The sequence below is a fragment of the Strix uralensis genome, chromosome 19 (assembly GCF_047716275.1).
Source record: "Strix uralensis isolate ZFMK-TIS-50842 chromosome 19, bStrUra1, whole genome shotgun sequence".
NCBI classification, from domain to species: Eukaryota; Metazoa; Chordata; class Aves; order Strigiformes; family Strigidae; genus Strix; species Strix uralensis.
In genome coordinates, this window is record NC_133990.1 from 17,129,086 (window position 1) to 17,156,874 (window position 27,789).

Consider the following 27,789-nt stretch of genomic DNA (forward strand, 5'->3'; position numbering starts at 1 on the left):
GAAAGTGATTGAGGAACCCTAGTTTATTAAGTTTATTAAGATACAGGGAACTACAGGCCAGTCAGTCTCACCTCTGTGTCTGGAAAGCTCAAGGAGCAGATCTTCCTGGAAACTGTGCACATGGAAAATAAGGAGGTGATTGGTGACAGCAAATGGCTTCACTAAGGGCAAATTGTGCCTGAAAAATTTGGTGGCCTTCTATGATGGGGCTACAGTGTTGGTGGATAAGGGAAGAGCAACTGATGTCATCTGCCTAGACTTGTGCAAAGCATTTGACACTGTCCTTGTCTCTCTTAAATCGGAGAGATGTGGATTTGACGGATGGACCACTCAGTGGATAAAAAATTGGCTGGATGGTCTCACTCAAAGAGTTGTGGTCAACTGCTCCATGACTGAGCGGAGAGCAGTGACGAGTGGCGTTCCTCAGGGGTTGGTGTTGGGATCAATGCTGTTTAACATATTTGTCAGCAACATGGAAGGTGGGATCAAGGGACCCTCAGCACCTTCGCCGCTGACACCGAGCTGTGTGGTGCGGTGACACGCAGAGGGAAGGGATATGCCATCCAGAGGGACCTGGACAGGCTGGAGAGGTGGGACGTGCAAATCTCATGGAGTTCAACAAGGCCAAGGGCAAGGTCCTGCCCATGGGCCGGGGCAATCCCAAGCACAAATCCAGGCTGGGTGAGAAGGGGATTGAGAGCAGCCCCAAGGAGAAGGACTTTGGGTGTTGGTGGGTGGAAAACTGCCTGTGAGCCAGCAACGTGCGCTGGCAGCCCAGAAAGCCATGCGTGTGCTGGGCTGCACCCAGAGCAGTGTGGGCAGCAGGGCGAGGGGGGGATTCTCCCCCTCTGCTCTGCTCTCGGGAGACCCCCCTGCAGTGCTGGGTCCAGCTCTGGGGACACCAACAGCAGAAGGACACGGACCTGCTCGAGTGGGGCCAGAGGAGGCCATGAAGATGCTCGGGGGGGGCTGGAGCACCCCCGCTGTGAGGACAGGCTGAGAGAGTTGGGGGGTTCAGCTGGAGAAGAGAAGGCTCCAGGGAGACCTTAGAGCGGCCTCCCAGGACTGAAAGGGGCTACAGGAAAGGGGGGAGGGACTCTTGATCAGGGGGGTGTAGGGATAGGATGAGCGGGAACGGGTCTAAACTCAAAGAGGGCAGATTTAGATGAGATGTAAGGAAGAAATTCTTCCCTGTGAGGGGGGTGAGGCCCTGGCACAGGCTGCCCAGAGAAGCTGTGGCTGCCCCCTCCCTGGAAGGGTTCAAGGCCAGGTTGGACGGGGCTTTGGGCAACCTGGGCTAGTGGAAGGTGTCCCTGACCGGGACAGGGGGGTTGGAACTGGATGGGCTTTAAGGTCCCTCCCAACCCAAACCATTCTGTGATTCTATAAGTATTAACAAATACTATTTTGTACAGGAACAATGCATAACTTAAAAAACCCCATATTTTTTAAGTCTTCCAGGAGATGACTGTTGAGTAATTGCAACTGAAAAAATCCAACTGAAGGCAAATTACATTGGTGATAAAACTGCACTGTACCTCAGTGGATGGTAATTCTGTTTCTTCCCCACAGCTGCCTGGAGCTGCTGCTTCCTTTAAGCTAGGGCGGGCAATTAGAGAAGAGATCCTTGAGGGATGCTGTTGCTTTGCATACTGCAGCTCCTAATGTGAAATATGACATTAACACAAATAACTCATGGTCTCTAAAAATAATACATTTATAGCTCAGTTTGCTGTTATACTGCTATATTTAAAATAATCACTTATAAATAACATTAAATAAAATTATTTTCCCTTCAGATGAACAGGGCTACACTACCCTCCTAATAAACCTTTCACTAAATCTGTTCAAAATCTACATTTCTTGATGCTGTTACTACCATCCTGCTTGTTACTCAAGTTTATATTGTCAGGGTCATCCTTCACTTTTGTCTTTTCCCATGATTAAATTACGAAGAAAAACTCCCAAAGAAGTCCTGAAAAGCCAAATAAAATAAAGCAGCTATGGAAAAGTAATTTGTCCATGACTAAAAAGAGCTAATTACCCCACAGAGTTTCAGCAACTTTCAACATGTAGCAATTAAAATGAGATTTGATGAAAAGCAAACTGCTTCAGCCCTGCTAAAGGAGACAAAAATAAATATCAAAGTCTTCTGCTATATATTTAAGACCAAATAAATAAAACATGAGCCCATCATAAAATAACTGACACTGAAATTCCTGTATATAGTAATATAGTAAATGATAGTAATAAATTCTCTCAGTTTTTCATAAGGATGATGATCTTGAACACAGGAGCAAATGTGGCCTGGCTCGTAAGAGTGATTACCTAGAAGAAAACCACCCAAACTAGAATAGCAGTGTTTCAAGCTCAACCTGGAGCTCAGCTTTAGTGCAGGAGCTGAAGCCTCAGCGGGTATGTTCTGGGTAAAGAGCAGCCTGGAATGAGACTACTGAAGATGAACAGCTTGGATATGAGAAGGGCTATTCTTCCTTCTAGTCTGGACAAATTCCAGCAGTAACACAGATGATCCCAAAGGTTCCAGAGCTGGAAAGATCCTCAATGACAGCCACTTCAACCATGACCTCAAAGCAACTCATGAGCTGAAGAGGTTGGGCTACTGGAGTTTAGCACACCACCTGGAAACTCACAGCCAAATGCTACCTCTTCAAGAGCCATGGACACATTGTATCTTTTAAATCTATTTATTCTTATAAAAGCAAGAACAATCTTTAATGATTTTAAAAAGAACATGGGAGACATGTCAGAAAAACAGCAAACACAGTACCTAGCTCATTAAAAATAGGCAAGGGAAGACTGGGATGGATAAGCAATGAATATTCATTGGTCTCAATTTAAGAGTCAGCTAAGTTATGAATTGTGAAAGAAAAAAAAACTAAGAGGTGGAGAAAAAAAATTGTAAAAAATGTGGTTTTGATTTGAGGCAATTTTGCCCAGATCTGGAAATTGCTTTTACATACGTTTAGCATAAGCATTTAGCTAATCCTTTTCAGACCTCGATCCAAGCAGTGCACAAATGAAACAAGCAGGCTACAAAAGGTCTAATCAAATGCTTTGCTGGACCCTAATCTCCTCTGTAAAAATTATTCCCAGTGTTAGAGTTTAAGAGATTAAGAAACAGTTCACTGAACTGAAAGTTCAAGTGAACAAAGGATGCCAAGTGTGTGACTTTAATAAGATGTTCACAAAGCATCCCAAACAAATTATATATCCACAGTAAGTTCACCTTTCCAGGTACTCTGCACACTTTAACAGCTGCCTCACCTATTTCCTTCTGAAACCCCACAAGAGGGGAAACCAGAATCATATGCTCAGGACTGTCATCTAGGACCACAGTTGACCTTCTTCACAAGAAGTTTAAGATCTCCTGCTCCAGAAATAGCCCATACCACTGTCCCATAAGATGTATCATTGATATGCCAGTAAGGCTATTTATTCAATGCTCCCTGATTCTTTTCTCTGAGGACCTTCCTCACACTATAAGATGCTAATACTTCTTGTGACAGTGCTGCAGTGACAGCTCTTGATCAGGTCCTCAGACTGTCAATGAAGAGTTGCAAAAAAATGCTGCATTCCCAGACCTGTTCTCACAGAGCTTAAACAATGTGAGCCCTACCAGTCTCAGAACCCAGATGGCTTGCACTATGGTATGTCCTAACTAGTATTTCTGATGCCCTCACTAATACTTTTGACATCAAAAAAGTTTGATTAGATCAATTTGGTAAAATATACCAGATTCTCCAGTTCACATTGTGCTTACCTGACTGACCTGTTACAGTTCTCAATTTCTGTTATCTTAGACTATCCGCTATATCTAAGGAAGAATAAGTCTCCATTAGCTCTGTAAAGGTACAGCAGATGGCATTCTCAGTTTATCACTGTCTGATGGATGGTTTACAATGTTTGCTCACAGTGCAACCTTTAAAACTTCTTCATTGACTAATGAGCAGTAAAGAAGAACAAAGGGTTATTTCCACTCATGCAATCTGTTCAGATTTGGTTCTAATTGACTCTAACAGCACAGCCTTTTGGACTTCAGGCAACCTTTCCCCATCAAACAGGAGTGCCCCTCCTGTTGGGTATCTTCTGCTAGGGAAAAGCTAAGAGAAATTCAAGCACCTGTGATAGGACATCCAAACACAGAGTTCTTCCCTGCCAGGTTCCTTTAGAACATATTCCAAAATGTCACCATAGATTCAATCTGATGGATTCACCTTAGCCAAGAAACATGTACATATAGCTGTCCCAGCTGAAATACTGATGCTTTGAATGCTTGGAGAGCCTTTTCCTTTCATATTCCAATGTTTGAGGCCTCTAAACAAGCACTACCTGTTTTTACTACTATTCTTTATCCAAAAGAACAGCAATCCTGTACAGAAGCTGGATAACTGTCTGCCTAAAGACCTGATAGCAGAACACTGAACTTGGCCGTCTCAACACTTGTTCTCAAATTCAATTGCCGGATGATCTTTGCACTTCAACTTTTTACACTATTTTCTCAGATCTACTAACCCAGAAGCTTTTGTAATTAATCCAGCTAACATCTGTCATGGGTATAATTACGTGGCTTAATCTGCAGCGCTGTTTCACTTCACGGGGAAAAAACCTATTTTCAGCAGAACTAAACTGCAAATTGAAAGTGGGTCATCCTCAGACATACAACTGGTTAAATTAGTACCAGCTGAGCCATTTAGCTTTCATTTACCTAATTTGTAGCACTATTCTAAGGAACTACAGAGGTTAGTATGGTGTTTTTTTCTTTATCACCATTCTTAACTGTAAGAAAAATCAAATATTAATTAGAATTTACTTCCACTGGCTCTTTTAAGAAACTCACCTTTGCCATTCAAACTGTCTGGCCAGACGGTTCATATACTTTATAATACACCTAGGCCAACTAGATAACATCTGAAGAAATTAGTGATAACTTCAGGCTCAAAAAAACCACAGGATGGCCTGCACAAAATGAATACGTGGTTATTCCATCTTTTTAGAATGTGTCTAGATGTGAAAACTTTTAAGACGTTTTTAGAATGTGTTCATATGGTAAAATTTTCAAGTAAATGACTGACAATTATGATTTTTTAGTGCAACCTGACAACCTGAGAGGATTATCTCCTGTGTAGTTTCATGTTATCACAGAGATCTTAGTATGTAAAAAGAGAAACATTAAACTTCAATCATCTCCTGGATGAACTTTAGTAATCCACAAAACACTCTCAATCTGTTCTTGATTTCAATTAAGAGAAATAAGAATGCATAAAGAGAGAATTAAAAGTAAACAGGATCCTCTAGAGGAGATTAGCTTTAATTCAGTTGATTTTTCCCCAAAGGCAAAGGAGATTGCAGTTTCAATCTAATAGACTGGAGGGTGACTGCTTGGAAAGCAGCTCAGCAGAAAAGAAACAGGAAACCTGGTGGACTACAAGGTGAACATGAGGTAGCAATGCATTCTTGAGGCCTTTGGCCAACAGCCTCCTGGGCTGCATCACGAAAAGCACTGCCAGCAGGTCAAGGGAGGTGACTATTTCCCTCTACCAAGCACTGGTGCAACCACATTTAGAGTATTGTGCCCACTTTTGGTCTCCCCAGTAAAAGACAGACATGGACATACCAGAGCAAGTCCAGCAAACAGTCACAAAGACGACCAGTGACACAGGAGGAAGGGCCGGGGAAGCTGGCCTTGTTTAGCCTCCAGAAACGGTAAGTCAGGAGTGATCTTTTCAACATGTCTAAGTACCTGATGGGGATGGTGGGAGGAGATAAAAGATGACTGAGCCAGATTCAGTGGTATACAGTGGAAGAACAAGAAGCAATGGGCAGAAAGTGACGTACAGGACATTCTGCTTAAGCATAAAGGGGAAAAAAACCCCCCCAAGCTTCTTTACTGGGAGGGTGATCGAACACTGGAACAAGTTGCCCAGAGGGGTTCCCAGAGGAAGTATTTCCCCAGCTGAACTTGGTTAATAATTCTACTGGAGTTTTATACGTTGGAGCAACAACCTCACGCTTTCTGAAAGAACATTGTTTACTGCCCTCAAAACTACAGCGACAATCAGCTGCTCTGACTCAATCCTCACAAGAACAAATCTGCTGATCAATTAAATAAAGTACATAGTGAAATCCTGACTATCGAAGTCACTGGGAGGTCTGCCACTAACTACTAGGGGAGCCAGGATTTACCCAGTTTTGTCTCTAATGAAAGCTGCAATTTAACTATTAAAAGTAGTAGTTTAATTACAAAAGATAAGAGACAGGTTAATTATATATCCTGCTATCATATATGGAATATATGGTATTACAATAATTTTGACAAGGGTGCTTTAACATCCCACCGCCATGGATATTTGGAAATATGCTCACTGATTAATCATTTTCAAGTTTATCTTGGAACATACTGCAAATCCTTCAAATGGCCTATCTTATTTAAAACTAAGCTTTATGAAACTCATACTTGCAATTCAGGATTGCGTTTATGCTGCATTAACACAAGTGTTTCTGAAATTCCTCGGATGAAAATAATGTTTAAAAAAGTTGATTTTGAAGTCCCAAATACAACCCTTTAAGGAAATGGGGTAACATCTGGCTGGCAAACAGTCACTAGTGGTGTTCTCCAAGGCTCAATTTTAGGGCTAGTTCTCTTCAATATTTTTATCCATGACCTGGACACAGGGGTTGAGTACACACTAGGTAAGTTTGCCAATGATACTAAATTAGGAGGACTTGTTGATTCCCCTGAGGGCAGAGAGATCTTACAGAGAGATCTTGATAGATTGGAGTGCTTGGCAATCACCAACTGTATGAAATTTAACAAGAGCAAATGCTGGATTCTGCACCTGGGACAGTGTAATCCTGGACATCCATACAGACTGGGGGACAAGAGGCTGGAGCGCAGCCCTGCAGAAAGGGAGCTGGGGGTTTTGGCTGGTGGTAAGCTCAGCATGAGTGAACAGTGTGCTCTGGTGGCCAAAAGGGTCAACCATATCCTGGGGTGCCTTAGGCACAATGTAGTTAATCAGTCAAAAGGACTGATTGTCCCACTATACTCACCACTGGTGTAGCCTCACCTCAAGTACTGTGAGCAGTTTTGGGCTCCATAATATGAGGATACAGAAATATTAGAATTTTGTTGTCGAAGGAGGGCAACAAAGATGGGACTAGAGGGCAAGACTTATGAGGAGTGCCTGAGGATACTTGGCTTGTTCAGCTTAGAAAAGAGGAGACTGATGGAGGACCTCATTGCTCTCTACAACTTCCTCACAAGGGGGAGAAGAGACAGAGGTGCTGATCTCTGCTTTCTGGTTTCTGGTGATAAGATGCAAGGGAATGGCTTAAAGCTGCATCAGGGGAAGTTCAGACTGGATATCAGGAAGAAGTTCTTCCCTGAGAGGGTGGTCAAGCATTGGAACAAACTCCCCAGGGAGTGGTCATGGCTCCAAGCCTGTCGGTGTTCAAGAAGCATTTGGACAATGATCTTAGATACATGGTTTAACTTCTAGGATGCCCTGTGTGTGAAGTCAGGACTCAAAGATCCTTATTGGTCCCTTCCAGCTCGGGATATTCTATGATTTTATGAAATCCTCCAAGGTCCCAAAGGATGATTTCAGCTAAAGTCAGTAAAAGACATTTAAATGCACTATTTTAAAGAGAGTTATATTCATGGAATTAGAACTGGCTTAACTGCTATTATTACTAGATTTCAGAGAGCATATCATTACCTGTGTTGTAAGTCTGTGCTGTAGATGCTTTAAAGCTGATAGCTGACACTGTGTTCTTTTGACAAGCTCTCTTGGAAAAAGACTACCAGAGGCAATACAAACTGTGCAGTGCTCACAGCTAACAGGATACCAAAGTCCTATAAAGGAGAGAAAATACTAAGGAAGGCATTCTCTGTTGTTATTTTGTCATCAATATTACATTCCCAGCAAGTGTTTATAGTGGATATAAACGAACCACAGAACACGAGCCTTCTCACTGCAGATGAATTCAGTGCTATGCAGAAATGGGCCTCATGTTTTCGTCCTTTGCTTCATGGCAAGAGCAACTGTTGCATGGAACTTAAATGTCCACAGTGAAATCTTCTTACAGTATATATGCTGCTGATTCAAGTTTACTCTACAGTAAGCTTATTCTGCTTTCTCTTCCACTTTCATAAAGCATTATTTTTTATTCTAAGAGATGAACCACTTCTTTTCTGCTCTTAAAAGAAGTCTTAGTTCAACTTCCAGTTCCCATGCTGACACCTAAGGACCAGGGAATCCTTCATCTAAGATGTTCATCAACAAAAAGTTACTGCCTACAGACTCCCACTGTTCTGTTAGCACCTCTTATCACAGGATAATCTTACTTGCAACAATTACCACCACAGTCTCACACAAACTGTGCAGATTAAGAATCCGTCAGGTCCAGCACTTTGCTTTCATATTAAAGCCTAGCTCTCTCCAGCTCAAAGGATGAACTGATTTCCAGGTTTTATTCTAAATACGTAAGCTAGCACTCTTCTGTAGAATAAATTTACCTTCCTTTAATACCATTCCAAGTTCTGCCCTGAGTCTGTTTCCCATTTCAATCAGCTGCTGCTTCTCTTGGCTCAGAATTGAGATTTTTCTTGCTGCTTCCTTCAGTTTATTTTGCATTCCTTGTAGAGGGCAGCTGACACCATACTGAAGACCAACACCAGGACCTGCATCAGGTAACTGTTGTCCAAGATCTACCACCTTTTCTTCAAGAACTTTGGGTTTTTGCCCCTGAAAAAAACCAGATAGTGCTTATAATGAATACTGTGGTCTGTGGGTTTAGAGATTTGTACAAACACACATTAGAAGCCAGTTGAAGAAAAAGCATAAAGTTGGTCTACAGCCCATTTTTGAGAGTCCATTTTCAAGATTTTGTTAGCAATATAGGGCAAACTATAACAGCCTGGGACGGTCCCACAAATATTGTTAACTACAGGTGTAAAATAATACACATAGGATAAACACCATATAACTGTAAACTAGAGAGCAGTTAATTTTAAGATAAAATGTGGAAAAAAACACTTTACAGCATATAGCAAGCTACCACAAACCCTTCTTTGTGTAATCATCAAATGCATACACACATATGGGGTAGATATGACTATAAAATGCTGTTTTAAAAAGAAAGGCTGCAGAGTGAAAAGTAAAGATTCTACAATTGGTTTTGTCTCTGCAAACCCAGTTGAATCCACTTGCACATATACATTATGTTAAAGTATTTACCCAAAAGATCACATCCTTGTTTTTCAAGAGCTATATACTGTACTCTTTCAGCCCCCTTACTAGAGGAGACGTTTCAATATCCATTTAAATACTCATAATTCACTGAACAAATCATGTCCCTACAGACTTTATAAATACTACACATTGCCACAAGTATCTAAATACGTCACACACATTAAAATTGTTTTACAAAACTCTTGCTCATCTATACGTTTCCTCTTCTATATATAAACTAGCTAGCAGTGCACTACACTGTAACTGTGCGATTCCAACCAGTTTTCAACTAAATCATCCTGAACACTGTGATTCAGGGAATACACATTGAAAGGTGTTATCCACACCACCATTGCCTCAGTGTGCCATGCAAGTCCCATTCTCTTATTTCTTTGGATAGCTTTACCATAAAAGAGGAGGCCTTCAAGAACATACACAGAAAGCACACAGGTCCACAAACACTATCGGGGAGAAAGGTGGAGAAATTAGTGCAGGACTAGAATTGAAAAATATGCAGACAGGCATCAAAGTGAAAAAAAGGAACACCACTTTGGCGTACATATAGCAATTTACATAAACGCAATTAATGTAAACAGCCACAAATTACTGCATTCTACCCTCATCACATGAATAGTGAAATTAACACACTGAGCCTTAACATAAAGAGAGGTCAGGGCAATGACCAATTGTGATACTACTGGTTGTCACATTATGTACCACCTTCACTGCACCAAGAGGTAAAAGTACATCACATGGCTGGGACAGGAATACCATTTGCTTAAACTTCTATTTTTCCTGAACTTTTCATAAAAACATTCAAATGCATTACACAGAAGATTTTTTTTTTCAGGTGACAGACTGTAAGCTGTAGAGTTAGGAGTGGAACTCGGAAACCTTTTTACATTTAGATCCATGTCCAGAGTAAAACTCTACAATACAAAAGAGAAAACATGGAAAAGATGGGTACTAAAAAAAGGTGGGAGACAAAACTCTCCTCAGAGCTGATACAAAGAGAAAAGAAGAAAAATATACATACTCGCAAAAGTCTACATGCCTATTTTGCTAGTTTCCACAATAAAATTTCCTCTCTTTTTTTAGCTACATTTTAGCTCTGGAGTCTATAATTTTGAGATTATGGTCCCAGAACCTCTGTTGTATATATGGAAAAAAGAAAACTATCACTCTCTGTATTGACTTCACATCTGCACCCCCACATTTAGTTACCATTATTGCTCAAAAGATTCTAAACTCCCTGAGGCAGAAATATTTTTGCCTGTAATTCACCATGGCCTTAAATACATCCTTAGCATACAATTAATAAACATTAAGAAGCACAAAGACAGTGTAGAAGAATGTTAAAATATAAGCACTTCTAAAATCCAGTAGGGAATTCTAATGAAGTTTTGCCCATTGTTTGTTAGATATTCTCAGGACTGTTTCCAACTGCCAGTCTATGCCTAAGAAGGCTTCTTATGCACTAAGGAAGAAGAAATAAAGCAGGCAGCAGAAATAGACAGGAAATGATAGTTCAACATCAATGAAGATGGCATTAACTACAATTCCAGCATTTTGTTCACTTCAAGTTTTGGCCTGTGCATCTGCTATTTACTATGTGCCTATACATATAAAGCGCAAGTAATTCAGCATTTCACACTGAAGATGCACATTTCTGCCTGAAAAATGTTCTTGTTCTCATATCCAGCCCTGAGCATTCAATTATAGTTTAGCGTCAGGAAGCAAAGGATTAATTTTTGGCACAGAGATTGTTCAGTTCCTATCGTACTGTCTCTGAGGCAAAGCCACGCTCTACTCTTCTAAGGCTCTATCCCCACTTAATGAAATGTGAAGAAAATGAGAATGCATCTTGGACAGTAGTTTGTAACACATTTTCTGCAACAGAAAATAACAGTTGGTGTAAAATTCAGTTTTCATCTAATTCTGGAAGTGGCCAAAGAGAAAAAGTGTATCTGTGTTGTCTATACTGGTACACAACAATTTCCTAAATATAATTTGACAGCAGGAACAAACAAATTTCCTTCTATATTCAACAAAAAGATACTTCTAAGATTAAATGTGATCTGCACCTGGTGGGTTGTATATGTTTTCACACAAGGTTCCCAAAGCTCCAAAGTTTTATTTGAACATTGATATTGCTCAGTTCTTAAAGCTCTTACCTTTTAACATAATCAGCACCTCTCATCCTTATTTATTACCTAGGTATTATTTCCATTTTATTGAATTTAGATGGTTACTGGTGAGCCTTAACAGTAAGATTGAACCATGAAACAGATACTGGTAGATTTCACAGATGACTCGAAAATTAGAAACCCCTTATTTTTTAATTGTATTTTAACCTATCTTACTTTAGGCTCCATCTACCACACCACAAAATTGCTGGGAGATGGGAGCGGAGGACATATAGTGACTTACTCCTTACACAGTATTAGATTATCTGTCTGAGTGTTCAATTCATTTATTAATTTTCTGAGAGATGCCTCCGTCACACTTTAATGCTGATATTGTTCCTACCCTTTAAAATAACACAATGGGAATGGCATTTGTAAACCCTAGAACTGAGTAAAAATGCTCCCAGAGCCAGTGAGTTTTTCCCTTGTGGGTGACAAGAGCTCCAAGCCGACGCTCAGTCAGTTCCCCTGCTCATACCGAGTCATCCCCAGCGGCCGGCGGGGCACGCACGGGAGCCCACCACAGCCGGAGGTCCCATCGGTGGGGCCCAGGGGCCGGCAAGAGGGCAGCCATGGCCGCTGGCCCTGACAGTGCAGCCCCCCAGTGTGGGCTTGGTGGAAGCGAGCCCTGCGAGCCGGCAGGTACAGGTTCTCCCAGGAAAAGGCACATCCCCCTCACTGAGCACACAACGCCACTGGTAGATATATCCCCAACCAAGGCTTCACAGGACCTTCACATCAGAGTCCAGGAGTGACACAGCATCTACAGTTCCATCTCTATTCACCTTATTACAGGGCATATTGAAAGACTTTTTTCTATTTTTAAAAAAGGATAAAATACGGATTTACAATGGAAAACTCGAAGAGGTGATACACAGCAGTTTAAGAATTTGCCAGTGGAAAAAAAAATATCAAGAAGGCTTGAAAGATCAGGAGTGACTTGTGCCAGGGAATGACTAGCCAAAATTTATTTCCTAGAAAGCATGAGCGTAAGTTTGGTTGAAAAAAATCATTGCTGGCTCTCATCTAACTTACACTCATTACTAACTGTCCACATAAGCATATATTGCTTCAGTTTTTAATATTTATTCAAACAAAAATAATATGCTATGTATTTATTTAAACACACACATGCATACAGATATTTTAGGTAGTTCAAAGCTCTTCATACCTTTTCTGTGTCTGGGTTTCCTATACAATCCAAGTTAGCTGAGCTGACTTTGATACTGCTCATAGTGGTTCCAGCTGAAATTTTGTTTGTGCACAATGAACCTAAAAGAGAAGAGGAGTATAATATGAATGTATATGTATTTATACAGGGTTTAGGCTTTCACAGCAACAACTGCTTCAGAACTTTGTCTCATTAATATACATGCATACCACTTCAGTAGATACATTATAAACAGAGCTGAAGAAATATCAAAAATAGTACAGTCTCACAATACGCAAATATCAGTCAGCTACATAATACAGAAGTGACTAGAGATGACACATTAGAAAGGTCAATTCATGGGTAAGGAGCACAGAGAAGTTTTTTTTCCTTCCAATACTGCATTATTTAATCATTCTTGGGAAACTGACAATATTGAGCATAACAAGAATAATTACAACATAGTAGCTTCTTTCACTCACAGTTGAAAAAAATCACCAATAAATGGAAGTTAATCCTGAAAAATTCTTCTTTTCATTCCAGTAAAAATGTGAGTCTGAACATTTTGATATATATGGACAAGTTGGGAAAGAACAGATGACTTTCTGGAAACCAGAACTGCCCTTCCAAGTTACTCTCCCATTGTCTTAAAAATTTCAGATTTAAGATTATCCTCTCTTTTAGTGATTGAATACGATCTCCAAACATTTTTAAAAGGGATATAAGAAAGATTATTTTAGTTTAATAAAGTATTTCAGCCATAAAGAAAACGGGTAATACAGTTCTGAAAACTTACATTTATCAGCTGACAAAGATTATTGCTTCTCTTGGACACTGCTAAACTCTAGCAGTGGTAAATCTTTTACATATTGGACTATGACATCTTCAAAAAACAGTAGACTAACTTTAGCTGCCTGTGACAAAAAATTATGCTTAAATTTGTTTATTTAAAATTAACAGAGGTTTTGCTTTAATTGGTTATTAATGCCTTATAATTACAAAGTTAGAATATGCTTATATTTATTAAATATGCCTGCACACTCAATTAGCTTATGATTTCACGCTACTGTACAAATCACAGTTTAAAACTAATTCTGCAAACTGGTAATGCACAGATCCAGTCTCAAAATTAAAACAGGGAAGCATAACAACAGCAAAACAGTTGGTATAACAAAATACCTTTCATCAAACCCATCCTATTTTTTCTGAAATACAGAAAACAATGCATGGTAGCTCTAGAATAGTTTGAAGCAATTAGAAATGAAATGTTTACATAGAGGAGGCACAGAGATCTACTGGCACTTATATAACTGGTAAAAGGTGGTAAACACAGGGCTGCTTATTCCACAGAAGTAAAAAATGTCTTTGAAAAAGTTATACCTTGCCTATTTTTTAAAAAAAAACCAAAACAAATCAGAGCTGGTTATTCCATTACCAAGTTACAGTTAATTTCCCTTGCTCTTTTCTCCAGACTTCCAGAAGTCACAAGAATGTTTATGAAGAAAAAATCCAGTTTTGTTTCTAAACAGGCCTGCATAAGAGCCAATCAGACCTGAACGTAACAAATTCTCAGAAATTTACTACAAAATGTATCTAGTTGTAATGGACATACCTTCCACAGATTTTTTTTTTTCTTTTTAACATTATCAGCTTTGACTTTCCCATGAAGGATAATGAAAAAAAAGTAAAAATGTAAGTGTAAGACATTATATGCTGAAATGTTTTTAAGAGATGCTAAAACCCACCCAACTAATGTGTGACAATACCTGGTAAATTGATGCATTTGAGAGTATTATATATTTTTAATACTGAGACTTTTTAAAATTTTTAGCTTCCTGATGGAGCCACCACAAAGGCCACCCGGTAAGCATACTAACAAAGACGGGTTTCTCCTTAGGTTCAGCCGTAGTAGGCAGGACAAAGAAAGCTTGAGGAGTGCATGACAAAGAAACTGTGATAACAAACTGACCTTCCAGGAAAACAGGAGTCGGCAACAGCTACACCTGAAACTGATGTCCTATGCCCACTTACATATCTACACCAAAAAGGCATAAAAAGTAACTCATTACCTACCCCAAATGAGCCTCTCTGCAAGATCCTCCCTGCACATGAGCTCCCAAACAGACCAGACCCTCACTGGGGACGCCTGCCTGACTCCTGACTCAGTCATGTGGATCATCTTTGAAGTGAGACTTTTTTTTCCATCGTTGATTAGCCCCACTTCTGGGAGCAGTTTGGTGAGTGTCATACCAGCAATACCTCACATAATATATTTATAGGCATGTGCATAGGTAAAGGTTTGTAAGAAAGAGGTGGACCTGTGAAAGCGGGGGCCCATGAAAATGATCAGAGGGCTAGAGTACCTCTCCTCTGAAGAAATTTTTTTATGACAAGGGTAGTGAGACACTGCAACAGGTTGTGTAGGGAAGTTGTTCATGCTTCATCATTAGAAGTGTTCAAGGCCAGGTTGGACAGGGCTTTGAGCAATCTGATCTAGTGAAAGATGTTCCTGCCCGTGGCAGGGGGGCTGGACTAGGTGATCTTTAAAGGTCCCTTCCAACCCAAACCATTCTGTGATCCTATATACTTGCTTCACTAGTTGGGATTCTGTAATAACTTGTAATATATATATATATTTGCTTTACTCTTGCAATATACATATATGTTTGCTCTTCCTAGTGGTAATTTTGCAGTGACTTATAGTGTGTGTGTCTATGTATTTGTTTTTACCAGTAGTAATCTGTAATAAAGAAATTCTCAGAATCTCAGACTTCTCTGTGCTTGTGCATTGTGGAATCCTGAGAACCCTATGGTCACGATCTTTACACACCTGTGGGTTGGGCAGCCCTCACAGGTCGTCACCATGACCACTACACTTCCTTAACTGAACTCAGAGTTCTGTGGCAAGAGTTGTCACCTTGCTCTGCAAGCTGTCTCTTCTCTCTCAGAGGAAGAGGGGACAACATCTGCTCATTGAGACTCTCCATTTCTTTCCTCATTTGTGCAATAGCAGCCCGAAGGTTGGCATTCTGCTCCTGCAGCTTTTTTATTTCCAAGGTAGGAATATCACTGCTTGAAAAACTTTTATCATCATACTGAATTACCTGTAAAATAAAAGTACAACAACCCTTCATGAATGAGCAATACACATTCTCTCCACAACACTACAAACACAGATCCTAATATTTTCAACCCCTGAACAGACTTGTGAAAAAAGAACCACAGGAAGAAAAGAAAGAAATCTGGTTATTCTGGGGATTTTCCAGGGAAAAAAGTGCTGTGATGAGAACCTGAGATGGGGGAAGAGACACAGATGGCAAGGAGGATGGCCACAGACGTGACTCTGTCTTATCACTGTTGCTCTTTGAAGTGTGCTATCTCTCTCTTCCAAGCACGGGTAACCCATCTCCTTAAAGAACTTACTGGCTCAACAGCAGTCCCCCTTCTGACCTGGAAATTCTGGAAAGTGTCATTGGAGATCATTTGTTCACAAGAACATAAAGAGGCTGGATATCCTTTGCTAAATCAGAAAAGAGGAAGGAGTGTATGGATTACATCTAAACAACCTGGACAATGGACAACATCTAGAAAACTCTAAGCACTTCAAGTCTAAAATAAGTAGCAATATCTTCCTTTTGCAGATTAATTACAGATAAACTAACAGTGAACAATGTAGAAGGAACATCTGTCAGATAATGATTGAAGCTCTGTCTTCACAAAGGCCTTGGAATTACACTTGGTGGAAGTATGAATTGATGAGCGTATGTCATTCTTACAGACTTCCAGAACTGAAGAGGCTGACAAAACCCAGGTTGCCAAAGCTGCTTTAACTACTGTAAAAAAAAGAATTTATATTAGTAAAATATGAGCAGCTTGCTTATAGAGTAATACATCCCAGAATCATTCTATTTCTTAAATTTTTGAAGGGGAATTGCTCAGTGTTTTCTTCATGGGCTGCATACAGCCTTAAAGATTATCTTAGAGATTTAGTTTGGAAAGCTAGTCCTGTGTGAATACAGTGATGGCCTAATCAGGACAAGAATGTGAAATGTTCTAGATCACAAACTTTGAGGACTGCTTTATTCTGTTATACCAAACGTTGCTAGCTCCAGAATCCAATTCTTGACAATAGTCAGCAACATATGTTTAGGAAAAATATGGGAAAAAGGACAAATATGGAAATGCTTCCCCTCATGTGCATCCTCAATTTCCAAAGTTGCAACTTTGGGGAAGGGAAGAAAAAGGAAGAACAGACGTGACAAAAAAAGCCCAAACACACAGACACTGATTGGAAAACACATTTCCTCATCACTTGAAATTCCAGTACAATCTTCAGGAAAAAATTCTAGTAGGACCAATGGGATATAAGGACCAGGATATTACAGTCCTGACGTTATTTACTTCTGTTTCTTCATTCCAAGTGTGACTGCAAACAATTTTAAAGAAGTTACACTAGACTGATGGCAGTATATTATAACTGTGGTTTCCTCCAAACAGAGAATTTAGATTCCACCCCTGTAAAATCCTCTCTATCTGATGGAAACATTTGTCATCAGCCATTTAAGAAACGCTGACACTGTTTGGTACAGGAGTATTAGAAAGCCCTGCAATTGTGGAATATACACTCCTACAGTCACTAAATGAATCCTAATTCACAGACCATCCAGACCAGATGTTTTTGAAAAGAAAGTCTAACATGTTTGGAATATTTGTATCGAATGCTGCCAATTTATATTTTTGATTCCAAAAAAATAAAATGTTTCTTTGTATTCAACCCTAACCTTAAATTTTTGCAAAGCAGCAGTTCTGCCTCTTGAGAGGAAAGGCAATCCATGAGGCCTTGCACATATAACATGTGTCAGCAAAATACTTCAGTCTCAACATTTATGCATTGCACAGTCTCAAACACTACTCCTTTTCTGTCTTCTCCATCACTCCCCGCTTCCTTCAGTCCCCTTATTTCCCCAGTCATAAGCCTGTTCTGTGAGTTTGATCTGAAAGTGTGACCTGGAACACTAATGGCCCACATATTAAATTTCCCTGTCATAAAAACAACAGCTGCCCTACAGCCTCTTTCTCCCATGGCTCTTTCTGCCCTAACAGTACAGGGTATGCAGAAGATGAGGATAATCTCTATTCTGCTTTTACAATCTCTCCAAGACTGTTAGGTAAGGTGAAGAGAGGGGAAAGGGAGATTTGAAAAGGCATGAAGGGAAAGGTACCAGTAAGTACCGATACATTAGCCAGGTGTGTTCTGAATTTTGGGGCCCAGAACTTCATCTCAACCTGCAACGTACACATGAACCATTGCAGTTTGAACCAGAGTTACAGCCATTCCAGATTTTTGCTAGTGGAAAGGGTCTAGATAGAAGACCACATAACCATGCATAATTATTGTCAGCAATCTTTTCTTATCTGTACACTTGTACGGTATTATTAGCATGTTCCAGTTAGCTAGACATGACCTGAGTCATACTCAAAATCAGTTACAAGAGAGACTTTTCAGGCTGGTGTGTTGCACATCTCTGTTGCTTAATTAAAGGCCAAGAATGACTACTGCAGTATTTCTAGCACCCTCATGGGGTCTCAGACCAATGTGAAGAAAGGACCTGCATGCTGAAGATACTATACTAGGGTGTATTTAAACTTAAATCTTTCTTGCCTCATTCGTCTGAACCAGAGGTCAGCCAACATACTATTCCTTCTTTAAGACAACTCTTTAACACAAATGTTATCAATTTTAAACTTTTATTCAGTTTTCCCCTTCTCTTTGTTTACAATTCATTTTGTAGAGAAAAATTAAGATAAAAGGTTCTAGTTCAGCATAATATTTTTTTGTTGTTTATTTGTTTTTTAAACAATGGCCCTCACATAAATCAGAGACAAAAATGGTTTTGCTGAGATGGGTACCACTTATCCTACCTAATATATTAGCAATAGAAAGAAAAGCGTGACAACAGAAACAAAGTCTTGCCAACACCAGTAGCAGTCAGTCACAGTGGAAGACAACAGTGAATATGAACAGTGAAAGAACCACCGCTCCCCAACCCTGATTCTCTTGGTATTTGAACGATCAATTTGCACATCAGTCCAGTTTGAAATGAAACTGGAAAAACCACTTGCTCCATAGCAAGTTTTTGCTAGCAGTCTCTGTTTGTCTAATTTATTATAAAAATTGTTTTGAGGAAGTATCTTTCTGAATGGAACACTTTCTGCATTCAGAAGCCACTAGGCTTGCTTAACACTGCTTTTTCTTATCAAGCTCTGACAATACACTTTTAACTGCTCACTGTTGAGCACCTGCAGCTGCCCAGTAGGGTGCACTGCAGCACACGCTTTACTTTCATTCCTTTACAAAAGACAATTTTCTACTCATAATGCATTATCCTTCAGCATGGCTTAAAACCAGCATTACGTTTGCGATTCTGAATGGCTTTTTAAAAATATATGTATTTTAATAAGTAGCAATAAAAGGAAAACTGGTTTGTGATACTAAAAGACATTATTGTAAACAGCTGGCAAATCTGTATTTTGAAACACTGCCTTAAAATTTTAACTTTACAGCTTTAAAATCTACTCTGAATTGCAACCAACACAGAACCTCGGGAACATTCCAGAAATTAATTCTTCCCATTCTGATGTGCCATGATGGTACAGTACATTGTCCAGTTTTGGAGCAACTGCCTACATCCAGCTTGCTCCTTTTGCTAGTGAGTAATGAATGAGAGCCATAATGAAGCCTGTGACACCTAAGCTATGTGTATTCCAGGCTAGATATGTCTATATTTTGAATTAAACTTATGAAGCAGATGAACTGCTTACAAGAAGTCCAGTGGAAACAAGCCACAAAGTTGTCATCTCAGAATGAATTAACCCAAGTCAAGACACTTAGTGTTGTCTAACCTATTTCTCCCCTTCAGGTGAAACACTGTGAATAAATGATGCATGTATTGTCTGTTCTCTCTCAGTTCAAGCAGAAAGAACAGTCTTCACTTCATGCAACCTGTAACCTGTTTTATGTAGATCAACTTCAATTTAGGAGGGATGGAAGGGAGGGAAAGCAGAGGACATCAGTAGCTCAAGGGCAAAGGGTGTAGAGATTAAAAAAAAAAAAAAAAGGAGAAAAAAGAAGGAAATCAAAGAAAAAGGTATTTTAAATCACAGGACAGAGACTTAAAGCATATTCCTTTTGGCTCTGTCAAAAATTGCCTTCATGGAAAATTTGACTTCATTGTCTCATCTTCTGTATATGAAATGGACAATGCTGATTAATCTCAGATGTGTTCCTATGTTACACCTATTGATGCTGATGAATCATTTTGGGGAGACAATGGTAAAATAAAACACCAGAGTAAATGCCTGCATTCTCAATTTCATTAACAAGTGTTTCCTCTGGATCTGTGAGTTTACTAGGCTACTGGTCATTGAGAATTATTGCTAGCCCATTGTCTAGTAGTCTCTAAACAATAAACATGTATTTCATTTTTCAGAAACAGAAGGTTGTACATACTTTTTGTATGTACTTTTTTCCCCATACAAAAATACTCCCAGTTTTCCAGGACTAATATTGTTCCCTTGATAGAATTCATGCTATACTGTGATCTGAAACTCTTTTTGGCCTGCGGCTGCTCTAAGAGAGATCTTTCTTCTTCTGCTACAATGCCAAGAGAAAAGCAGTGGCATCTCTCAAGCTGACTTGACTTCATCACTAGAAAGCAAAAGCTGCTATTAGAGATGGTCCATGAAAATTAACCTGGTCTCTGATCAAATATTTGATGAACTGCTGTGCACAATACAGAATTACTATTTTACAGATTTTTGAAAGAAGACTGAAATCATGCTTCCCCTGAGAAACACCATGATAGAAAAACTCCATAGCTCTCTATGCAACTCCTGAACAGTGTTAATTTGAAATTCTCACCTGCTCTCTTGCTGAAGACAGGCTTTGTGTTAGATCTTCTGATTTCTGATACTGATTACTTTCAGCATTCTCACAGACTGGCTGCTGCCAGTGCAGTTCTGCTTGCATTTTACTCTGTTCCAGAACCCATTCTCGCTCAGCTGCTAGAGACAGTTGTTGTTTATACCTATGATACACAGAGCAAAGCTGTTGATTTCAGCAGGATAAATACTGAGAATGTTTTGTGTGGGTTTTTTTTTGTTGTTGTATTTGTTTGGGTTTTCTTTGGGGTTTTTTTGGTTTTGTTTGGGGTTTTTTTTTTAAAGTCTTGTTTGCTGTCCTCATCTTTCCTTGTTCTGTTTTCCAAATTACCTATTTTATTCTATTCTCCTCCAAGTATTTTGCTGGACAAAAGCATTTTAATTGCTTAGAGCTCAGCAGTCTCCTAGAGTCCATCTATATGGGTATTCAGAATCACCCTTGGAGGTCACCTTGGAGGAGCATAAACTGCTCTTCAAGACCAATACTGTTCTTGGCAATACCATCCACAGCACGTTTCCCATTTGCTAATAACAGAAATGAGATACAAAAGTGCTAGGACCTAAAGTTGTTGGATTGTCAAGATAAAATTCCTAAGCTCAAAGGCTGCTGCATATATGTACACTGAAAACACACTGCTGAAAGAGAAGAGATAGGAGATGCATGAAATGAGACAAACCTCATATTCACAATTTAAGGGTTTTCAAGACAGGTTCAATTGTCATATGGTTGAGCTTTTAAAACACGAAGCTGTCAGAGCTTCAGGGCACTCTTAAGATTGGTTGTAAAGGTCACTTTAGACAAAGTCTTAGTTGTCTTTACCATTCTGCTTCTTTCTAGAATTTGGCCAACTGTGCCTTCAACTTCTCTTCCTGTCCACACACTGATTGAATTTGGAATGTTTGAGAGGCAGACTCCTTAAAAATCTCAATCAGATGAGAATCTTGGCCTGTTTTTAGCACTACAATTTCTTCTTGAAGTTTATGTACAGGAACAACTCTCCTCCCATGTTAATATATACTTGCCTAAGACAAAAAATTGTGATGCAATCTTGGATATAAAACTGTTCAATTACTTTTTTTTTTTTAATTAGAGGGAGATCAGAGGGACTTTTTCATGAGCCAAATGCATATGGTAAACCACACATTTCAAAATGCAGGCCACCTAAGCAATTCTTTAGTTTCCAGTGGCCACCTTGGACTGACAGCTGCCTCTTTCCAGGCTGGCTATGAAAGAAGTTCTTTTCTTCCAGTGTGTTGTTCCTTCTCTAAGTTCCCAGATACTTTCTTTTCCACATGACATCATTTTCTTGTTAAACCTTGAGAACATGTTTTGTAATCATGTCAATCATAAAACTAATGTTTATATGCATATATTGAAATTTTGCTACAAGTTTTCTTGCAGTAATATACATAGAACATCGAACAACCTGGGATGGAAAGATCACCTGGTCCAACCTTTCATGGGAAAGGAAGCCTAGATGGGATTATCTAGTACACCCTGTCCAACTGTGTCTTGAAAAATCTCTAGTGATGAGGACTCTACCATGCCCCTAGAGCAGTTGTTCCAGTGATTGATCTCACTGTAAAAAATTTTTTTTACATTGAGATGAAACCTCTTGCAGTGCAACTTGTACCCACGGCTCCTTGTCTTCTCCATGTGGCTGCTTGTGAAAAGAGAAACTCCATCCTCTCTGTAGTCACCTTTTATGTACTAGAAAACTGTGATGAAGTCCCCCTGAGCCTTCTCCAGAGAGAAAAGACCCAACTCCTACAGTGTTTCTTCACAGGGCAGGTTCTCCAGCCCTTTGATCATCTTTGTGGCCCTTTCCAGTCCATCCATGTCTTTTTTCCAATTGTGGGGACTAAAACTGGACACAGTACTCCAGGTGCAGTGTCTCTCTAACCATGAATTACTGTGAGCTTTTCACATGAGTAAGTTGGGCACAAAACTGGTAAGTATGATGTTCTAAATTTCTTTCATCACAGCTTATGAAACAAGATAAATTAAGTCACTCACTTTCTAGTAAGAGTATCTTTCTTTCTCAAACAAGCACTGTGACTCCATTCTCTTCTGCATAGCTCAATTTCCAGATTTTTATGTCTCATCTGCAGTTCTCTTATCTGCTGCTTCAACTTTTTAAATTGCTTGAGTTGGGCTTCTTTCACTGAAGCGGGCACTGCACCCTTTTCCTTGGCAGCATGAGCTAGTTCTTCATGCCTAGAAGATGTAGAGAGACAGAATAAAGGGAAGTTTCAAGCAACACAAGCACATTATTTTTTAGTACTGTTGATTTAATTTCTTATCAATTTGATTCGAGAAAGTCCAAAGAATCATTGTCGGAAGCAGTGGAAACAGAAATCAATATCTACTTGTCAGTGGAACAGGTAGCAGGAAGGTCTTTTGCGGTTCCAAACTAAGAATGCCACTATTTAGTTGGATGTAGGACCAGGGCTGAATCCCCCTTATACCACTGCAGAAAGTTTAACTTCAATTTATCACAGAACTTTAAGTTTCTGATTAGCACAAACTACAACAGTATTTCACCTAAATATGGGATCTGGGTGACCCTAAAATTAAGTTGGTTTTCTGTTTGATTTTTTTTTTTTTAAGATGACTCATAGAGAAGATTTTTTAACAGGTAAACTACTCCATTCAACATCCTCTTTTACCATACTGAAAATATTCTTCACAGTAATTGAACAACTGAAAGACATCTATGACCAAGTGGCCCAAATAAGAGAGTGCGGGGATCCATGGAGCAAAAATGCTTTCTTGAATATTTAGTTTTCATTCACAAATTAATTTCCTGAGCATGCACTCACACCAAAAGAGAGATCAGGTTTAAAGTAAGACAGAAGTGAGTTGTTAGAAAAGACCACCAAATAGTGCCTATAGAAAACTCAAATCTAACAGTAAATAAAAAAGCAGATATGCAAGTAATAGATGTATAATGTTCTCACCCTCTGAAATTGACCTGCATATAAATTTTCAATATATATCCAAAATTTTGAATATAAAGGATTAAAAAAACCCAGAAGGAACCGTAATTGAACTATGAGGAAGTCTTATTTCTTAAGTTTGAACTAGTGATGAATAAACATAAAAACCTCAATAATACTCTACTACGAATGAGTTGTTTTCTGTCACTATATTCACAATCTGTCCGTAGCTGCTTGAGAAAGTATAAAGTTGTGACTGAACATAACTGGACTTACTGGATTCAAATCAAGTGTGTGAAATATGATACACCAAAACCAGCCACACACTCTAGAAGTGGGATGAACTAAGTTTTTTCGTTATATTTACTGCTTGGAAGAGGTACTCCTTTTTGCAGTAAAAGCAGAAGATACCATTGAACCATTAAAACTTCTAAGATAAAATTTTATTTAAAGTGAGACAGGTTACATGCAGAAAGAATGTAGCAGAATTAACCGGAATCCATGTGACTTAGCAAATATTTCATACAAAGGGTTACCTCCTGCTGCTGCAACAATATATATTACTAGATCAATTAATTCATGTACACCATCCCAAGCTGTTGCTAAACTAAGAGTATGTGAAAAAGAGTAAGTTGAAAGTGTTGTGGAACTGTAGAGTCTATGAAAAGAAGTTTATTTCAATTATAATCAAAACTGTACAATACCAAGCATCTTTCACAGCAACAAAATCATTGAACTGCTTTTCTTTCTCCAGTCTCCAACCAAACATTTCTGCTGTTTGCAGTGATTCTGTTGTTCGTATTCCACCCTCTTTGAGAGCCTCCAGTTCTCTGGTCAGCAGCTTCACCTTAAAAAGGAGGAGAATGAGACTTAAGAATTCTAATGAAAGGCTGATATAACCTTATTTTTTAAGAGCTCCAGAAACAAACAAAATAATATAGAAAGTTGTGAGGTGGGCTTTTTTTGGGGGGTGAGGTTCTTTTATTTGTTTGTGGGTTGGTTTTTTTTTTTTAATTTGTAAGTAACATTTTTCACCATATAAGCATTAGGTCAACAAAGCACTTAAAAACACCTTCCCCATAACCTATAACCTCTGCTGTTACTTAGATTTCTATTCCCATATTACTGCTAAATATCCATTTTGTAGCCTCTTCCTACACCTATTACCTACATTAACATTAATCCTGCATTAACATTAGGCAGAGATAAGAAGGATTAAAGTTCCTTTTACACAGTTTTTTTATTCAGTGACTTCTTGGCTTCACTAATACATGCGGGAAATGACTGCAGGTGACCTCTCCTTCCCTTGCTTAACACTTCCACCTCCAATTCAGGTGCAAATTTTATATATATATATATAGACAATATGTTTTGTAAAGAAAGAAAAAGATATAATAGCATCTAGCACACGAGGCCTACTGAGAGCTATTATATTCAGATACAGCTGCAAACAGTATTAGAAACTGAAGCAGTACTAGAGATACCTAATCAAGCACTCAAGTCTGAAAACTGCAAAGATTAAAGGTTTCTTCTGAAGTACTATCAGAGTTATACTGCATATCACAGAGTAAACAGTATGTGCAAATTTACATTTAATAAGTATACATGCAGTTGTAGTTCCTTTATTCATACTGAGTCACAGAATCATTGAATGGTTTGGGTTGGAAGAGACCTTAATGCCCATCCAGTCTCACCCCCCTACCCCGGTCAGGGACATCTTCCACTAGCCCGGGTTGCCCAAAGCCCCGTCCAACCTGGCCTTGAACCCTTCCAGGGAGGGGGCAGCCACAGCTTCTCTGGGCAACCTGTGCCAGGGCCTCCCCCCCTCACAGGGAAGAATTTCTTCCTTAGATCTCATCTAAAGCTGCCCTCTTTGAGTTTAAAACCATTACTCCTCATCCTATCCCTGCACCCCGATCAAGAGTCCCTCTCCAGCTTTCCTGTAGCCCCTTTCAGTACTGGAAGCCCACTACACAGCCTTCCCAGAGCCTTCTCTTCTCCAGCTGAAGAAGCCCAACTCTCTCAGCCTGTCCTCATAAGGGAGGTGTTCCAAGCACCTGGATCATCTTTGTGGCCTCCTCTGGAGTTGCTCCAACAGGTCCATGTCACAGAATCATCTAGGTTGGAAAAGACCTTGAAGATCATCCAGTCCAACCATTAACCTAACATTGACAGTTCCCAACTCCACCAGATCCCTCAGCACTATGTCAACTCTACTCTTAAACACATCCAGGGATGGGGACTCCACCACCTCCCTGGGCAGCCCATTCCAACACCTAACAACCCGTTCTGTAAAGAAATGCTTCCTAATATCTAGTCTAAACCTTCCCTGGCACAATTTGAGGCCATTACCTCTTGTCCTATCGCTTATTACTTGGTTAAAGAGACTCATCCCCAGCTCTCTGCAACCTCCTTTCAGGTAGTTGTAGAGGGCGATGAGGTCTCCCCTCAGCCTCCTCTTCTCCAGGCTAAACAACCCCAGTTCCCTCAGCTGCTCCTCATACAACATGTGCTCTAAACCCTTCACCAGCTTCGTTGCCCTTCTTCGGACATGCTCGAGTCATTCAACGTCCTTTTTGTAGTGAGGGGCCCAAAACTGAACCCAGTCATCGATGGGCGGCCTCACCAGTGTCGAGTACAGGCGTAAGATCCCTTCCCTGTCCCTGCTGGCCACGCTATTTCTGACACAAGCCAGGATGCCATTGGCCTTCTTGGCCACCTGGACAAACTGCTGGCTCATTATCAATCCCCCCCCAGGGTCCCTCTCTGACTGGCAGCTCTCCAGCCACTCCTCCCCAAGCCTGTAGTGCTGCTGGGGGTTGTTGTGTGCCAAGTGCAGCACCCGGCATTTGGCCTTATTGAAACTCCTCCAGTTGGCTTCAGCCCATCGCTCCAGCCTGTCCAGATCTCTCTGCAGAGCCTCCCTACCCTCGAGCCGATCAACACTCCCACCCAACTTGGTGTCATCTGCAAACTTACTGAGGGTGCACTCGATCCCCTTGTCTAGTCATCAATAAAGATGTTAAACAGGAGTGGCCCCAAAACCGAGCCGTGGGGGACACCACTCATGACCGGCCACCAACTGGATTTAACTCCATTCACCACAACCATTTGGGCCCAACCATCCAGCCAGTTTTTTATCCAGCAAAGCGTGTGCCCATCCAAGCCGCGAGCAGCCAGTTTCGCCAGGAGAATGCTGTGGGAAATGGTGTCAAAGGCCTTACTGAAGTCAAGGTAAACAACATCCACAGCCTCTCCCTCATCCAGTAAGCAGGTCGCCCTGTCGTAGAAGGAGATCGGGTTTGTCAAGCAGGACCTGCCTTTCATAAACCCATGCTGACGAGGCCTGATCCCTTGGTTGTCCATTATATGACTTTTAATGTCCTTCTTATGTTGGGGGCCCCAGCGCTGAACAAGGTACTGCAGGTAGGGTCGCATGAGAGCCAACAGCAGTTGGTCATTCAATCTTTATAGTCAAGACCACAGTAAGAGAAAATGGTTTTAGGTCCATTACTACAGTGGTGTCCTTTAAAGAAGGCCCAAGACAAGGCAAGAAAACAAAATGAGAAACTAAACGCCAGTTGTGTCAATCAAGATGCAGGAGTCCATGGATACCAGTAATGGCCAGGCAACCTTTTGCTACCCTAATAAGCCTTTGGCAAGGTAAAGTCTGTAGGCAGAAGTCATTTATTTAATTACACAAAAATCAACACAGTTGGAAAAAGCTGGCAATCTTTTAGGCATACAAGCCCTCTTTCTGACAGCCCAATGCTATCAGTTGGTTTAATGCGAGGGTTTTTTTTTCCCCCCTCTATCTATACACTTTGGTTTGTTGAATTATCAAGCAATCAGTTAAACCACCATGAAGCAAGAGAACACAGGCACGAGAGGACCATCCAAGTAATGTTGGATGATGATTAGCAAAGACTGCACATGCAGCGAATACAAATTTTAGAAAAGCGAACTCCTCCTTACTAGCCTTAGAAGGGTGAGACAGGCCTTTCAAAGACCTATATATAGTTTCTGGTTGTGTAGGAAAAACCCCGGTCACTATGAATGAAATTGAGATGCATACCACAAATACCCCTGCTTCTGGTGTGAAATTCCTCTGAATAACTTGCAATGTTACTTCAGAGTCCAACGCACAGAAATTAAAGACACCAGTGAAGACACCACTGAAGAAGTGTGAAACTCATTCTTCACAACAGCTATGTTTCATACATGTATGAAAAACTGTTCATAAGGAAGCCATGGATTATCCAGAAATTAAACTGCTGCAGTGAGTGGCCATTCAGGTGCCTAGATTGTATTAAAAGTC

The 27,789-nt window shown here is 40.1% G+C and overlaps 1 protein-coding gene across 10 annotated transcripts in view; it reads right to left on the reverse strand.

Annotated features, from left to right (window-relative positions):
- CCDC57 (coiled-coil domain containing 57) overlaps positions 1–27,789 on the reverse strand; it is a 52,358-nt gene that overhangs the window by 9,210 nt on the left and 15,359 nt on the right. For 7 of the 10 annotated variants that reach the window (XM_074889693.1, XM_074889694.1, XM_074889699.1 and 4 more), the window contains 8 exons: positions 24,176–24,318; positions 22,549–22,749; positions 20,512–20,677; positions 15,508–15,694; positions 12,612–12,712; positions 8,540–8,768; positions 7,740–7,876; positions 1,539–1,661 (listed from right to left, as the gene is read on the reverse strand). In XM_074889693.1, coding sequence (XP_074745794.1) covers positions 1,539–1,661; positions 7,740–7,876; positions 8,540–8,768; positions 12,612–12,712; positions 15,508–15,694; positions 20,512–20,677; positions 22,549–22,749; positions 24,176–24,318 — 1,287 coding nt within the window. Of the gene's footprint in view, positions 1–3; positions 113–1,538; positions 1,662–7,739; positions 7,877–8,539; positions 8,769–12,611; positions 12,713–15,507; positions 15,695–20,511; positions 20,678–22,548; positions 22,750–24,175; positions 24,319–27,789 lie in introns of those variants that run through there. The other 3 variants (XM_074889700.1, XM_074889701.1, XM_074889702.1) reach the window with 3 other exon arrangements.